This window comes from Cylas formicarius, unplaced genomic scaffold (assembly GCF_029955315.1).
Source record: "Cylas formicarius isolate icCylForm1 unplaced genomic scaffold, icCylForm1.1 PGA_scaffold_8__14_contigs__length_24414737, whole genome shotgun sequence".
Classification (NCBI taxonomy): Eukaryota; Metazoa; Arthropoda; class Insecta; order Coleoptera; family Brentidae; genus Cylas; species Cylas formicarius.
This window is the reverse complement of record NW_026844361.1, coordinates 9338966-9357050: the sequence shown is the minus strand read 5'-3', so window position 1 is coordinate 9357050 and position 18085 is coordinate 9338966. Positions and strand designations below refer to the sequence as shown.

At 33.1% G+C, this 18085-nt stretch overlaps 3 protein-coding genes across 3 annotated transcripts in view; 2 read left to right on the top strand and 1 right to left on the bottom strand.

Moving 5' to 3' along the window:
- The first annotated feature begins 339 nt into the window (after positions 1 to 339).
- LOC132705917 (delta-1-pyrroline-5-carboxylate dehydrogenase, mitochondrial) lies at positions 340 to 10142 on the top strand. The gene is made up of 10 exons (XM_060676882.1): positions 340 to 513; positions 1195 to 1402; positions 1460 to 1587; positions 1639 to 1779; positions 1827 to 1998; positions 3413 to 3600; positions 4445 to 4667; positions 6198 to 6565; positions 9322 to 9440; positions 9492 to 10142. Exons 1-10 carry the CDS (start codon positions 470 to 472, stop codon positions 9605 to 9607), a joined length of 1707 nt encoding a protein of 568 aa, XP_060532865.1. The 5' UTR covers positions 340 to 469; the 3' UTR covers positions 9608 to 10142.
- Positions 10143 to 10401: 259 nt separating this feature from the next.
- LOC132706189 (iron-sulfur cluster co-chaperone protein HscB) lies at positions 10402 to 12254 on the bottom strand. Its single transcript, XM_060677370.1, has 3 exons — positions 11414 to 12254; positions 11169 to 11349; positions 10402 to 11112 (listed from the first exon to the last, which is right to left on the bottom strand). Exons 1-3 carry the CDS (start codon positions 11755 to 11757, stop codon positions 10906 to 10908), a joined length of 732 nt encoding a protein of 243 aa, XP_060533353.1. The 5' UTR covers positions 11758 to 12254; the 3' UTR covers positions 10402 to 10905.
- A 1440-nt stretch (positions 12255 to 13694) lies between these two features.
- LOC132705826 (TBC1 domain family member 1) overlaps positions 13695 to 18085 on the top strand; it is a 75884-nt gene continuing 71493 nt past the window's right edge. The window contains exon 1 of the mRNA XM_060676730.1: positions 13695 to 14219. Within this exon, the coding sequence (XP_060532713.1) occupies positions 14106 to 14219 (114 nt within the window). The 5' untranslated portion in view covers positions 13695 to 14105. The remainder of the gene's footprint in view (positions 14220 to 18085) is intronic.

The window sequence follows — 18085 nt, the reverse complement described above, 5'->3', positions numbered from 1 at the left end:
CTGCGGCATTTTAAAAAAATACCAAATTTTAAATACCTATTTAACAATAAGAGAAAAAATATCTTTACTTAACCAAATTTCGTCACCATTTTCTCAGGTCAAGTGCCTGGAGCCTTTTAGCAAATTGCAATAGCCAGTAAAATGTAATTTCTTATTCGTAACGTTAGCCCATTGGTGGGCGATTCGAAACAAAAGAATCGAATGAACAAGATATATATATATATATATATATATATATATATATATATATATATATATATATATATATATATATATATATAAAATCCGTGGAAAATAACTTGACGTTTATTTTGGACACATTACATTACGCAAGTCGTTACGTCATCGTTGCAATTCAGGTGAATTGTCAAATGGTCGAAGAAATCGTTGCGAGTATTATTTTCTCCAGCAGAAGCTCCAATTTTCAAAGTTGTTTATCAGTCTGTTATTGGATAACACTGCTCTAAAAATGCTATCGGTTTGTAAACAAACATTGTCGCAGTCTCTTCAAAGGTCAGTAAAAGCGCTCTGTTATCATAAAAGGCGCGTTGTTGAACGTTTCTTATCGCTTGTTAATAAATTTAAATTGTCTGATTATTTAGTGTCGGGTAGTCCCTTTTATTATTTAGGGGTCAAGTGCATTGTCATTAAAGGTATTTTTTTATGATAATGAAATAAATGGCCTAGGAAGTTTCTACGCGTAAAATCAATATTTTCTCGTGTACTCCACAGAAATAGATGCGTTACAATACGCAAATGTTTGCATTGATTTGATGATTTTCTTGTCCGCTGTCGGCTGATAAGAAAATTAATGCCGTTTTATCAGAAAACCGAATAAAAACTATTTTTTAAGGGTTTACAATAACCATTAAACAATCAGCTGATTTTGACATCTGACCTATATTTTTGTTTGGAAAATTCCTTTTTTAATTTTGGACGCTGACAGCTTTACCTGGTTATTAGTCAAAATTCGTGTTAAATATAACTGCTTCAGTCTGTATTTTTTTATTTATGAAAGTTGTGGGTTATTCCATAACAAATAGGCACCGCTTTGCCAAGTGCTAAAAATAGGCTATCTTTATTGAAAAACTGCAACAAATCCTTGAGAAAATATATGATAACGTTAATTATACTTTGTGTCGATCTAAGATAGTTTGAGGTTGTTTGTTATCAAGGACGAATTTTAAACCTTAGGGCTAGTGCAAGAAGTCTTGGATCTGTAGTGCCTGAACTAAGAGTAGAAAATTTCGATGTTAAAAACGAACCCGTTTTGGGGTACCTCAAAGGCTCTTCTGAGAGGACCGAGCTGGAGAAATCACTTCAGGAAACAGCGAGTCAAACTGAAGAAATTCCTATTGTTATAGGCGAGAAAGAAATCAAAACTGGTGATGTAAGATATCAGGTATGAACAGTCTATGAACATTAGGTTCTGATATTAAACCGTCAGATTTTATTTTAGGTGATGCCTCACGACCACAAAAAGAAACTAGCCAAATTTTACTATGCAGATGCAAAACTAATAAAGCAAGCTATTAATGTTGCCACCGAAACTCAGAAGAAATGGGACAGGACTCCCATTTCTGAAAGGTAAATGGTACATTGAAAATAATCCAGAAAAAAAATTGCTTGTCTTTATAGGTTAAAAATTTGGGAGAAAGCTGCATCTCTTATGGCGGGCAAGTACCGATCAAAATTGAATGCAGCGACCATGTTGGGTCAAGCTAAAACTGTTATTCAGGCTGAAATCGACGCTGCTGCTGAACTGATAGACTTTTTTAGGTAAATTATTAACTGATTACTTAATATATTTGTAATTGTTTTTCTAGGTTGAATGCCTATTTTTTAAAGGAGGCCACTAAATATCAGCCTATATCAGAGAATCCGAGGGAAACAAAAAATTCAATGCGTTATAGAGGGTTAGAGGGTTTTGTAGCCGCTGTGTCGCCATTTAATTTCACTGCTATTGGTGGTAACTTGGCTTACACTCCCGCTTTGATTGTAAGTTTAAAAGTGCATCTGTATTTAAATTTAACTGATTTAGAAAACTAATTAAAAAAAAATTAACCTACAGGGTGACCCACCTCTTCTTTCTTTCTTTATTTCATTAGCAGTGTGGCCTTTTGGTTATTAGGTATTCTTATCATTCTCTAGTATAATAGAGAATATGGTGTTAAACTTGTGTAATTCCTTTATTTACACATATAATTCTTACTGAAAGCATTTACATATTGTTTGTTGATCAAATAATACTTTCTTTAACTATTTGTATAAAATAAAATTTATTTTATTGTAACTTCATAAGGAAACAGGATTTTTTTGCCAATACTGTCGTTTTTCCGCAAATTCTGTCCTCAACTTGTCAAGTAATGATGCGTAGTGTGCTCCTATAATGGTATTTCCTTTTTGAAGGTAATGGCTATGGCTATTCCAAAAAACAGTCGGCACCACCTTCCCGGCCGAAAAAATGGTTTTTGCTTTTTTCGGAGTCGGTAGTTACAGTTTTTGGACGTTCTGAACATTCATAATCTCCTAAGTTCTTACGGCCACGTTTAAATTCAGCTGCTCAAAATTTTACTGTGATAGATGCATACACAGAGTCTAACTCAACTTTAATTTGCGTAGGCTTATTGAATTTCAAAATCAAATATTTTATAACAGCTCTATACTCACTCAAACGACTCTTAACAAAAACCCACGCGTCCAAAATGGCTAGAACTTTGGTAAGTAACTATCAAGAGGGTACATAACTATGATCACTGGCTTTTAGTAACTAGTGCCGCCATCTTCAGGTTGAGGTCGGAAACTTTTTTTTAAATTTTTATGTAATCCAATAGATAGGTAAGGAATATCTAAATACTTATATTTATTTTTTATTTCAAATATTTTTTATATTTACAAATGTTCTTACAAATACAAGATATATAACATTTTTTTATAAAGATCAGCAGATAAAGAAATACTTTGAATTTATATAAAACAATACGTAATTTTAACATTTATATTGATTTTTTTACTTGCGTTAGGTTATTTTTAAATAGTTCCTAGAAATATATTCATATGTAGTAAAACTCGTTGGGTTCATAGGAAATTTGTACAACTTGAAACACCAAAAACACCTACACCCAATCTAACACATAAACCTGCACCCAAAACTATTATAAAAATAGGGACAGCAAATTTGACACACTATGTATCTCAGTTTTAGCCCTGCGTAAACCTGACATGACCTCGATCTAGTATATATTACTAAGTCTTTTAAAATAAATTTTTAAATGGTGCAAAAAGAATTCCTGGAAAATGATAAGTTTTTAATTAGAATTAGCCCTTCCAAAAGACTTGTCTAATGTGAAGGCTAAAATAAACAATTTGGTTAATAAAACTTCCGCCATCTTATATTCTGCATACAATGTAGGGTAATGCTGTGCTGTGGAAGCCGAGCGACACCGCCATTCTGGCGAACTGGGTGAACTTCAAAATTTGCCTGGAAGCGGGAGTTCCGCCAGGAGTTGTCAACTTCGTGCCGGCGGATGGACCAGTATTCGGTGACACTATAACAGCGTCACCCCATTTGGCCGGCGTGAACTTCACCGGAAGTGTACCGTGAGCTATACCCATATACCTTCTAGATAATACAGGGTTATGATATTTTTGTACAATAGGCCATGAGCTTTTTTTTTAAACCGCACATGGACTCACAGGTGTGTGGGTATGGAATATTCCCTTGAACATGTTTTCCTGTTGGTTATGAAAGTGTCGTAATTATTAGCTTAGGCCAATAGTTCTCTATGTACTATACACTACGTCTCTCTTATTCATCTCTATTTTGAAAAAAAAAATACGTTAATTTAAGTAATTTATTAAAGACGACGCTATTTGCTCAAAAATAGATTTTTGTAGTTCCTACTTATGCAGCGGCCAAGTGCAAGGTGTCAATTATCGCTTAGTCGTATTTTTTAAGCAGACTTGCAACTTACTGTTTGTTTGTTATTCGAGACATTAACAAATGTCGTTGTTTATATTACTATTTTTTGCAAATATAAACAAGAATTTATCCAATTTGCAATTTTGGTTTATCAAAACCACTTAGTAACAAAAATTGATTTTTAAGTAAACAGGCTAATATAAATAGCGATAAATTAATGCATGTTTGTATATGATTAATGAAAACTAATATTATGTAAAAACTTGAATTGATGGGTATAGGGAAGGAAACCTCAGCAAAAGAAAAGTATAAAAAGATGTTAAACACCATAAAGTAGTTAAAAAACACAAAATTAGCGTAAAGTTCTTTAAGTTGACAAGACGACTTAGTTACTCAACTGTCTTTGACTATGTTAAGGTCCATTTTTAATATCGCAAGGGCAGCTGATTGAAAGATTATACGAGATCATAATCATAAATCATATTAAATTGGCAAGGTCTCATTAAAATTCTGCTTCTCCAGGACGTTCACGCGTATCTGGAAGCAAGTGGGCGAGAACATTGGCAAGTATAAAAATTTCCCGAGACTGATTGGAGAGTGTGGTGGCAAGAATTACCATTTCGTCCATCCGAGTGCTGACGTGCCAACAGTGGTGAACGGCACCATTCGGAGTGCGTTCGAATTTTGCGGCCAAAAGTGTAGCGCTTGCAGCCGTATGTACGTGCCGGAATCTCTATGGCCGAAGGTAAGCTAGTAACTATCAATAAGCAAATGCGCAATATTTACTTAGATGCCTATATAAATGCAGAATATCCGTTTGTTTGCCTTTGGAGTGTAAGTAGCTGAAGAAATGTTTTAATGTCAAGTATACTAGGTGTTATCAAATTTTAATGTATAACATTTTGTTACTGCAAAACACGATGTTGAGTAAGGGTCATGATATGACCAACATTTTTGCCTCATTCTTCTTTTCTAGGTATTCTACACTGTACCTTCAGTCAGTTCTTTTTAAGCTGAACTACACTCTGTATTAAGAAATCTAATCTGTGTCTATTAATTTCTGATATTTTTCTGTTTGAAAGTTTGGTAACAGATGTGTTATCTACAGCACTAAAGTTAGACACGATTGAAGAATAATATGGATTTCAAAGGAGTGAATCAACCCGATTAAATCTGTAAATCAGGTCCATTACTTGAGAATACTTACAGATTACTTTAAGGGTAGAAAACAAATTTTTTTTTTCAAGAAGTGGATGTTCCTTCTGGTGTTCTCGAAAAAACCAAATTAAAACCGTAGTGAATGAGGGTTTATTGTTCACCGATGATTTGAAAATATACAAAAAATATCCTGCTCAAATAATGCCCGTCAGTTTCAACTGCGTGATGTTGGAATTCGATTATATAAATTTAGAAAAATATGAAACACATGAACGCATAAAGTGCAAGAGCCCGTAATTTTCAATTATCAAAGCACAATATGCTTCTGTCTTCCACACTGCTAGGATTAAAGATCTGGAAGTACAACCGAACAAAATAAGAAAGAGATCAACGAGTGCGTTCGTTTTTCTCTTTGCAGCTTTGCTATTGCAAATTATATTATTTAATAGGAGCTTTATGAATATATTCATATATATTCATAAAATATTTCACATTAATTTTGCATAAATAATTGGTGAAATATAAAATTTGAAAAGTCTAAAAGACAGTAATAAATCACGTAATGTTATCAACTACAATTGAAAAGGAATGTTATGAAAAAAAAAATGACCATATCATTTTTAAAAAGCAATGAAATTTATATTTATTTATATATGTTGTGCGTTACGAGTTGCTAAGTATCGTATTCGAACGCATAATAATTTATTACAAAATACATATTATTATTAAAGAACAATAGATAACACTCTTTAAGTGTTATTTAAAACATTTTGATCGAAAGTGACTAGTGAATTAACAAGTCACCAATTGACCGTTCAATTAAGAAGTGGTCAATTGACCGTTCAATTGACCAGTCCCAACACTAGTCTCTTCCAACAGACTAGTGACATAATCCATCTCTTCCAGACATATTTAAATAACATACAGTGATTTTCTACAAACCCTATTTTTTGTTTCTTACCCGGACAACAGATATAAGTTTTCGCTTCCATAGTATCTTAGAGTAATTATATTGGCATTAACAATAGCATAGTTATTCTATAGGTTAGTTGAGTTGCATGCAATTTTCGCTTATTGCTTTGGAAGAGGGGCATCTGTTACATTAAAAAAATCTTAGATCAAAGAGGGCCTGTTGGAGAAACGGGCGAAGTTGAAGATCGGGGATCCGACGGAGTACGACAGCTTTACGTCGGCGGTGATCGACGACAAGGCTTTCAAAAGGATCTCCGGCTACATCGAACATTCCAAGAAATCTCCCAACTTGGAGATTCTGGGAGGTGGCAAGTACGACGACAGCAAGGGCTACTTTATCGAGCCTACCATTGTTCAGACCAAGGACCCACACGATAAGATCATGAAGGAGGAAATTTTCGGGCCTGTCTTGACCATCTACGTCTACAAGGACGGTCAAGTTCAGGAAACTCTGGATCTCGTCGATAACACGACGCCGTTCGCCTTGACCGGTGCAGTATTCGCCCAAGACGAGTGAGTGAGAGATTTAATTTTTAATATTTCTGATCGATAAACGAATTTGGTCTTCATTTTCGCTTAGTATACTATTTGAACTACCAATTGTGACTCACCCTTCTTATATTGGGTGATTGATGGTTATACTTTTAGGGTGAACCTAAAACAGTTTTTTGTAGATATTTTCGAAGTTTTTTGGGTTTTCTCTATTGAGCTAAAATATTTTTATATTTAGATAGTATATATTATATTATAATCCGTGTTTTATTTCTGATTATTTCTGCCTAGTAATTTTTTATATTGATCTAGAGCGATTTTTGAAATGGTAATTTACCTAGATAAATTTATTTCGTATTCCGACGCGGCACACAAAAAAGAACTAACCAAAACATATTTTTTTCAAATAACACGCCCTGTATAATATAGTTTTGACTGATAGTAAAATTTTCTTGAAGATGAGGGAGTTGTTAAATTATTGTTTCAATTTTGAAGATGCCAAAGTTGTAAAAGTTGCATTTATTTACCTAAAAATAATTTTAACATAACAACACATATTCTTCGGCTAATTGATTAATACTAATTTATCTTTCAGAAATTTTGCTGATATACAAGGTAAACGACGTTGTATATTTTGGAATAACTTTATCTAATAGCAGTCAGGTTTAAGTGGTGTCATGTTTGAAGAAAAAAAAACATTTCGAAAACTGCTCTAGATAGGTATAGGTATAGCTATTAAGCACATGCCAAAAATGTGATAATATATGCTTATTGAGATAACGATATCACAACAATACAATCGGCCACGTTGATTATTTTAAAATATTTTAATTCGATGGATCAGACTCAAAAACATAGGTAGTTATACAAAATTCCAACAATTTTTTTTTCTTCTTTCAGTTGACATTATTCTCTAAATAATTTCTATTTTTAAATCGCATTTGAATACATAATTAAAAATATATCTTCTAAATTACTTTAAAAGTTACTTGAAAATAGCGACAAAAAATAATTGCTTGTTAGTACATATGATAAATCATTTCCTACCCCACATGTTGTTAATTATTTCTAACAATTTCAGGTGCCAGTAAAGTCGATAAAGGAATTTTAAAGATCTATCGAGAACTTCTATAAAAAAAAAATTGGCAATCTATTTTTAATTACCCAACAGCTCGCCTGATTTAAATAAGTCTAGAGCAATCTTTGGCAAAAATTAGCTTGTTGATTTTAGAAATAATCGAGTAGACTTTTTTGCCTGTCCATCTTTTTAGCATTTTAATTTAAGACCATATTTTACATACAAAAAATTGAGCCCAAGAACCACAGAATGTTTATCTTGATGATGAAACTAAAAAGTTCTTGTAATTTTAACATTTTTTTTGTGTGTGGAAATCGCTACCCTACTGCGGTAAACATTGGAAAGAACTTGGCATATTGTGAGATAATACTACTGTAAAAATGCTGCATCCAAACTTACCAACAGTCGGTCAGCGGCCATGTTGGTTGGTGAATAGGCCAATTAGATGACTTTTGCAGTTTCCCTCTTTCATGACATATCTTAACAGTGACATTTTTCCTAAATTACAAACCTTAACCTGCATTTTGCCATTCTATTCGTAAAGACGATTTCTATACACCTAATGATTTGATTATAAATATAAATATTAACAATATTAATTGTGCATACAAATAAACTAATTATACTAATTATTTCTGTAGTTGGAGACATTGATGTTTGGTTCTGGAAATACACTAAACTAAACTCAACATTTGATTTGATTTTTAATTACATTACATTACTATTTATAATTATAGCACACATTATCAAAAGTTAACAATTATCAATAATATTTTTGTGCTCATAATGGTATCTTAGGATACTGTGTGTTTGCCCAGTAACGTTGTTTAAAAAATTAAAGGTTGTTTTTTAGTTTAAAAGTTACACTATAGAGCTTTTATTATTATTTTCGGGCTTATTCCAAATAAACTAAATTAAAACCGCTGAGCCTAATCCAATCAAGCAATTCTTTTTTTATTCTCTTATATAATTTAACTCTCAGTTCAGGACGCAGAGCATTGAACACTTTTGGTCCAGTGCAGTATATAAGTTTCTGAAACGCTACATATTTGGGGTTCTGTAGAGCCACATGGTGCTGGGTAGCAGACCTTGTGTTAATACCATTTCGGTTTTATCATAGTTGATTTTTGACATAAATATTATCAGTGATTTGGTATACAGTTGTTTAAAAGTAAGTAGCTTGCTCTTCGCAAAAAGTAAGTTAGGCGGATATCGCTTTTTTTTTAAATACATTGTTTTTATAATCCATTTTTGAGCCACCTGCAACCCCAGGACATGCGTCTTATATCATTACCCCACACCATCCATAAATCATTATAGACTCTTAGTGAAAAAATATACCATTTTTAGTCCCTCCAAAGATAACATATTAGATAATTCATGGAACTTGTACATTAGTTTTCCGATTTTCATCAATCAGTATGCCCAGAAATTTTCTTTCAAGAAAGTTGTTGTATTTACCGTCTACGTCTTGTTCACAATAGGATTCATGAAGTCTTAGTTTCTGAATATTGGTAGATAGAGATTTTCTTGTTGAAGTGAAGGTAACAAAATATCCCGTCTTCCCCGAAAATCGAATTGGACCCGCGCATATTTTGAGAAAATACTGCCGAAAAAAATGACAGGCAAACCTAAAAAACTGTGGGCCCATGTGGGCTATTAAATTACGTATATCCGAACCATGTTTATGTTATTGCAGAAACTTTCTGAAAAGTGCAATCGAACACCTAAAATTCTCAGCGGGCAATTTCTATGTGAACGATAAGTCGACGGGAAGCGTCGTGGGTCAACAACCATTCGGCGGTGCTAGGCTCTCAGGTGAGTTACGAATAACACACCATACAGTATGACAGTAGTTATTTTTATTAGGCACAAACGATAAAGCCGGAGGTCCTCATTATGTGTTGCGATGGGGCAACCCGCAAGCGATCAAAGAAACGTTCGTTCCTTTAAAGGATATCGAGTATCCGTACATGAAACAATAAAGCGATTGCGCAGTAATAATGTGATTGAACCCGAAATATCTCACTACGTAAGTTATTAGTTATTTTTATCCTTAAAGTTTCGGCACTAAAAAGTATTACCTAGAATAATTATTGTAATGTGCTTGGACGTTGTAAAAGTCAATAAACTTATTTATTATCGGGTATCACGAAGAGGAAACGTTCGGAAAGTCCGATAAGTGTAAGTTAAATCCTAAGTCAGTGCCGTGCGCTATTAAACTAAAATGTAACGGCCCAAAATGTTAGTTTAGCCTGAAAAAAAACTTGACAATACTAAATTTAATCGGTACATACATTTTTATAATATATCTTTTTGTTTTGAGAGGATCAAATTGATTATTTATGTGATAGGTTGTCAGATTGTAAGTTTTAATTTCTTTCGAAGAAATCCCTAATGTTCAATCTAATATAGAAGATTTGTTGTTTTCTGTTTCTCCTTTTTGTAACAAACTCATCTAGTTGTTAAACTCAGAAACCTTGTAAGATTTTCATTAGCAATAAAGTGCTTTGTTGTTAAGCTTTGTTTTTTTTCTGCCCTTCAAATCCTAGAAACTCTTGACCAACCCTTTATGGACGGTTTACTCTGAAAAATCTTAAACGCGTTTCTGACCACTTTGGAAGCAACTTATAAGTATTGCTTGACTTAATTTAATTTATATTTTTTTTAAATTTTAATTTAAGCATTGTTAAATGCAAAACATGTAATTTTAATTGAGTTTACTGCAGAGATTGATAACTGAAAGGTCTTTTTTAAAAGCAATATTAATGCAACAATTCAAAATTTTATTTCATCGGAACAGTTATTGTAATAAATACGATAAAAATGAATTTTGTGGCAGGAATTTTTTCTTGCGCCATTTTCTACAAACCACATACCATTAAAAATAACAAAGCCAGGAATAATGTTTTATTGTCTTTTATGTAGTTAGAATGAACTGGTGAAAGGTTTGATTGTTTATATTTAGCAGCCCATCATCCAAGTATAATGAGTTTTAAAGAATATTTACTATTATTAGCTACTATTAAAATATCGAAACAGCAGAGTTCATATATGAATACCATCAACTCTTAGTTTTTCATTAACTAGATTGTGGAAAAAACAAATAAATAAGAGCATAGTCACTGTATATACCTAGCTCATTTTAACGATTTATTACGTAATTATCTTAAAAGTATTTGTAGCATAACCTAATTTTGCTGTACAAGTACAATTTTTATATATTTTATACACTATATACACAGGAAGCCCAAATTTTGTTTACACAAAGTTATTATGAATTTCAATCGACAATTCCCAATTCTCTCATAACTGAATTTATCCTGTGACCCAAACTGGAATAGAACTTCATCTTCAGTATGCACTGCTTCACTTTTTCCAAGTTGTTTTCCTTAAAATACTGGTCAATATCCTTGGCGATTTTCTCGAGTTCATTCTTATTTTTTAAATTTAGCTCTCTTAATTTTTTGGGATCAGTTATATTTTCCATCTAAAAACATAGAAACTTCAATTTCGTTGATAGTATAACACTACAACTAAATCAACCTCTTCATTTCGTTCCATCATTTCAATTAGAAATTCTGGCTCTGCCGATATTTCTTTTTCACCAATATCACCTTTTAACTTTAGTAAGTGCTCTGCTCTTTTTAACGGCTGCTGTAATTCGTTATATGCTTTATTTACTAATGATGAAAAATTCTCGGAGATATTTCGTTCTTCCTCACTTCTGCATTGAAATTAGCCATAACGTAGTTCACAACATTTTAAAAAATAAGCAATATATCACTCACTTAGTAGTAAATTTATCAGGGTGCAAAACACTTTGCAGTCTTCTGTATTTGCCTTGTAGTACCTTTGGGTCGATATCAAATTTTTCCTCTAAATTAAAGATTTTAAAGTAGTTGGCGCTTTCGTAAGGGTTCTGTACAGTGTTACATTCTTCGCAAAACACTTTAGTGATATTTTTTCGCTCTAGACCGCACTTCCAGCATACATCTTGGTTAAATGTTTGGGAGCTAAATTTGTTTACTGTTGGTAATACCATTTCTAGGTTAAACCTGCGCTTCCAGTAAAGAGAGTAAGATTTGCGAAGGCTGATTGCAAATAACATACGCCGTGCTAGTGAATTCATCATAGTAATTTAGTGCGACTGCAAAAACAGCACAAATTTCTTCTCTACCAGAAAATCTGTCATATAGAACAATCATTGCCTTGATAATAAATAACTAAAAAATTTGTCAGGCCTCAATTCAATTCAATTCAATTATGCGTTTCACAAAAAATGTTGGGCTCGACTGCTAGGATCATTCGCCCATTGCCGACTTCCGTCGAGGATTTTCGCTTCTGGTCAATGACCACCACGTACAAAGAAGAAAAATAACCAATAATTTGCTCAACTAGCAAAAAACGATTCTGACCGATACCAAAAAAATCAGCTTCCCCCCGCTTCCACCGCGGACCATCCGGGCCCATCCGGCCTCCATACCGGCGTGAACGGGGAAAAACGACGGGGCCGACGACGATTATCACTTTAAGACGTACACTGAACACTCAAAACACTAAATCCACACCGTGGAAACCGATATTAAACTTTTTGGGACGAATACATGGGATTCTGTCGGGAGAGAACAGAGGTTAAACCGCCGCGTGCAATGCTCCACCACAGAATCCTTGTCAGGCCTCCTAAAGTCGGTTGATTCCTACTTCTCTGACAACTCGACCATTTCAAAATTTTGATTCTTCTTCTTCTTGCAACTAACAGGTAAAACTACTAAAATAATTGGACTGAATAGTGTTCCTCAATTTTTTGTTATTTTCATGGCACTAAATATATCAGGATCATTGGGCCAGTATAATATATTGGATTTATCTCTTTTCTTACCAAGAACGGTAAACCAGGAGACATTTTTCATAAGTGTCGAACTCGCCTGATTACACAATGACTTGTTTACTATAAACTTCTAACTCAGATAATACAACCAGGAATGACCGTAGAAAGGGTTTGTAATTATTTTTGTTACATTTTTCTGAATATAAATAATATAAATTTAAATAAAAAATTGTTAAACAAGCCTGTAATGTTTCATCCCTTTACAGAACGCGTGGATCAGAAATTCCTTCTCTTTATATTATTATTAACGATTCTCTTTTCAGATAAATTAATTTAGAACATAAAACAACATAAATAGTTAAAATCCTAAATTTTATTTCTTATATTGTATAAAGGCATGTTGTTTACATATTATTAGATTAGATTCAAACAAATTTTTAAAACTTTTGAAAAACAAAATTGGAAATGCCCCATCACAAAGCGTCAATAAGTTTGGATGCGGCATTTTTACGACAGTATTTTCTCAAAATATGTTCCCATTAAATCTTCAGGCAAAAAGGAGGAAGTATGTGGATATAGTTGTTTAGAAAGAAATTGACGCAAAGTGCAGTTTATTCCGGTTATATGTCTTAAAGTGACTCTTTTTGCACATTTTTGAAAAGAAAAGGTCTTTCAAAATTTCGAAATTTAAGAAAAAAAATAGACAAAAAACACTTTCTCTAAAAACTGTTAATATTTAATACAAATACATAAATAGAAAACACTTTTGTGAAAATAAAAAATAAACTTATTAAGAAACAACAACAACAAAAAATACTCAAACAACAAACAATACAAACAAAAAAAACAACAAAAAACAAACAACACAAAATAAACAAAAAATACTCAACACACTTTGAAAAATTACAAAAACACCTTTTAATATTAAACAATAACAAACAACAACAAAAAAACGTTTTTAAAAAATGAGGATGAGAAATAAATAAAGAACACTTTTTTGAAAAATTTTGAATTTTTTTTTTTAAATATTTAAGAACAAATAAATAAAAAACATTCTTGAAAAATTGAATTGAATTTTTTGAAAAATTAAAAAAGTTTTTCTTTAAATATTTAACAAAAAATAAAAAACGCCTTTTCGAGGCAGTAATTTTTTTAATGCTAAACAAAAAATAAATAAAAAACAAGTTTCTTTTTAACTTTTAAACAAAATAAAGTTTTTCCAAAAATTAGACTTCTTTCAATAACCTTTGGTTGGTTCGCTACAAAACGACCCTGTACCGCACCGCGTACGAGTTCGACGACGAAAACATTATAAATAATAATACCGCAGAACAACAAAACCGCGGCGACCTTGTCCTCGTCGTTGCTACGAGTGTTGATTTTTTCTAGCGTTTTAGCACACCATTCTTCAACGAAAACCTCTCGCAGCACGCTTTCGATTGTGTTTGGTCTCGCGATCGTCGCCGTTTCCTCCCTCGTTCCGTCGATCAATAATCAAGTCGGCAGTGTCCCGCGCGCGAAACGTCAAGAAATGATTCCGATTTTTCACATTTTCGACGGCCGATGACTCATTGCCCGCTTCTCGCGTCCAAACGTTTTCCAAAATGCCGATTTTTTGCAAAAATCAGTAATTCCGTGCGCGATTCGCGAATATGAAGTTGATACCGGTGACTTACCATGGATTCACGTCCATGGACAGGAGATTCTCGAGCCCGATGTTGCCGTGGGTGGTGTCGGAAATCCGAAGAAGGGATTATAACGAACGCGTGAGTATTGCGGAATTTTTCGGCCTTTAATTAAAACGGTGTGTGTGTTTTTTCTGCACCGCTGGCGTCAGAATAATTAAACTGCCCGTGTAATTTGACTTAAATGCAACCTTTAAACGATAGATTGTAATAAAGTGTATTACTTTATTTTACAATTTGTTTTCGTTTTGTTAATCCTCTTACAGACCTTACACAAGTCTACAGAGCCAAAACAATTAATGTGTTGTCATAATATGTATTATTTGATTTTAATATAACAAATGGTGGGTCCAAAATAATAACATAATATTAAAATGTAATTAAAGTTTTTATATGATACATAAATATAAGAGGTGAGTATACTTAGACCAGAAATATAGTGCCTTCACAACCGACCCCGTGATTAACTAGACCTACTGTTTATTACTCCAAAACCGCAGCCCCTTATAGAACATCCGTAACCATTCCAGGACCGTCCTAGGAATTTATTTACCTACACTAACAAGCGGGATATAAGTATGTTTTCAATCTTTTTCGCCTAGCAATTCTTGAAAATGTACTTAAAAAAATTAGTGCAAAGTAACAAATTATACGTTCTATTTCATTACATTTCTACATAGTATCATTATTAATATATAAAATATTAAATATAATAATAATAAAGTATTAGTCACTTAAAAAATCTTTACTATCGCTACTGTCGCCACCTTGTTCAATGAACAACCCTGCCACTAATCGTTCTCGATAAATATTTTCTTCTTTTACCACTCGTTTTTCACAGTTAGACCAGCTTTGTACTGATATTTTAGCTACCTCTTGCAGAATTACGTTTATGGTACTATCACAAAATTTTGGTGCAGTGTTATTTCTCCTTATATGCGCTTTCAACGCAGACCAAATCATCTCAATCGGCTTAAATATACAATGATACGGGGGTCCGCTTTGTTGTGCTATCGAATCGATTTTCTAGTCTTTATTAAAATATTTTATTTTTAATAATTCCAGAAGTTGTTTTTTCGTGTAGCTTTTCGTACAGAAATTCTTTAATTATTTGAAGAAGTATTTGGAATTTTTCTAATTTGGGCTGAATGATACGAGGCAACACAATAACAGTATTTGGCGATAGTTTTGGCAACAGTTTATTTTCAAACCAGTCCTTAAATATTTCCGCGGCCATGTTTTCATGGTAATCGACACTTGAAACATTGACGTTTTTGGCAGACAAAAATGAGGCATTTTTCACCCAACCATTTGTGGACCCAGCATGAAGGATTATTATGCGTTTTCCATGTGGAAATCCATTTTCTTCAAAAAAGTACGCAACGATTTTTTGGCACAACTAATGTTTAAGTCCGTAAGTACTTTTTTATGCAGTTCTTCTAGGGTTAAAACACTATTCACTCTATAAGCGTCGTGGATTATACGTTTAATTAGATATGCGTGTTGCTCGCGAAGTATCGGTACCGTCTCTCACTTTCCTCTTGACTATCCCATTTGAAACAATTTTTCTTACAGTAGACTTCGTCTTATCACTGGTTTTTATTGCTGCTGCTACTGCCCCTCCTGAATTCTTATAAACATTCAAAACAATTTGTTTAGCATCCGAAGATAAATGGATCCGTTTTTTTTTATTTGCTGAGGTAGTTCGTCTTCTAAATTTTCATTAGTTTCGACATCCATCTCCACTTCGTCTTCAAATTCTGCTTTGTTTTCCATGTTTTGTTTTAACAGGGGAACATCTGCTGCATTCCACGGTCTCCACATTTCAAAATGTTAAAAAACGGGAACCTTCAAAAAATGTTTAATTGTAAGATTCTAATAAGTATTTATCTGTATTCTTATGACGTACCTTTACCTACCACGAGTATAATCTATAGCCTTAAAAAAGACTGTTGTTGTTTGCAAATCGAATAATTATGTAGGAGACACAAAAATACAAGAAGAATGTTGTTAATCGACAGGCACACAAGACAAAAATGATTATTTTCAAACTTACCTGTAAGATAAATAGAGTACAGGTATTTACTCTTACCTTTTGAACTAACCGGCGAAAACAGCCTCGCAGGGCCAAAGCTCCAGAATCAGGTACATAAATACGGAAGGACCACAGTCAAATACCTTCGTAATATAGACGAACACATTGCAATTTAGATTAAACTCTTGAGAATGATACATATCACCTGATGTTAAAATAAACGCTTCTACTTAATCAATGCTTAATCAAATCTAAAACGATCCGTTTCCGTTTCAAATAAAAATTTCAAGTTTCTACAAATATTCGTTACGGTCCATCTCAGGCAAAGGCCTGCTTATTGCAGAATAAACATCTGTTGGGATAGGTTTTACCACGGTCCTGCGAAGATCTGAGGTTAAGTTACTGTAAAATACTTAAAACGTCAAACCAATAAATGCACTATATTTTTGGTCGTATTATACTCAAAAAAGTCTTAAATGTATTAGTTAAACAGTTTTCCAGCAACCGCTAAGATTTCATTCTAGAGTTGTATGCCTGTAGTTCCGAGCATTTTCATGTAACATATAACAACTATAAGATACAGATAATATACCAAGTGCATCAATTTACTTAAGAATATTTATTTTACAATTATTAAAAATTTAATATTTTTGTTTTCAACTCTAGATGCTTTCATAATTACTTCGTATTAATCAAGGCTGTAGGAAGCGTTCGAAGAGACTCTTGAGGGATTTTTTTTAATGGAAGAGATTTTGAGGTTTCAGAGGGTCAAATTATGGTGTTATAGAACATGCAATTTAATTTTGGCTATATTCTCTATTGCTATTGCTATTTTAAAAATGTATATGCATACACGACCGCCTAGGAGCCATTTTAAAAATCACCCCATCTCTAAGCTCTCTTGTAGGAAAAAATGAGTCTCTCGATCTTAAGATTGCAGAAGATACTCTATTCAATTTACTACCGACGTTGTCTGGATCTCTCCTTAGGCAAGCATTAATATAGGAGGCAAGGAATTTTATAATCTAAGTCAAATTTATTGGTTTACCACTTATTTTACTGGACTTACCACCGTAAATTTAACCACAACAGCTTTTCTAAATTTATGCAAAAACCAATAAATTGTGCAATAACAAGAAAAAATATTTATTGTTTCCTGTAACGGTCCTAAAATTCTTCTCTGTGGAGTGTCTAGAGGCTGGGTTAGTTTGAAAATTATGTTGCTTGGCATTATAGTCCATAATGCCTGATCCCTAGACATGTATACATACAGTAGTAAAATCTACATCAGAAAAAGACGAGGAATTGTTGTCTTTTGTTTTATTTTTTTCAATTGTATAAACGGAAGGATTGATCAAACAATATATCATTTAAAATGTTTGTAAATAATCTAATTTCTGTAAAAAAATCGAAAAAGGAAAATTCAATGCAGAATAGCAGAATGTATTTTATTTTTAAAAAATGACTTTAAATACTCATAGTTAAAGAGAGAACATTGCACACTTTTAAAGGTAAACTTCCCTTTCTAAAAGTCAGTACCAAATACCTACCTGGGAGGAACAAAAAGTAGTGAAAGCTAGAAGCTTCTGAAATCTCTGCACCAAAACACAAAGAGAGAGAGATAGTAACTCCCGTCACAACGAATAAATGGGCTGATTATTTCCGTAAGCTTTTAACAGAGGACCGAGAACAGTTCCTTGAAGACGACAGCCCTAGCATAATACAGGTTTCGGCTTCACCGACCAGGATCAGCATTAATGAGGTAGAACATACTTGCACAAACTTAAAAAATAAAAAATCACCAGGTATCCCTCACCCTGTTCAAAATATATCTTAAACTAGTGTTAAGGATATGGAAGCAAAAATGCAGAAATATGGAATCCCCCCTAACAATGCAATCATATACACTCTA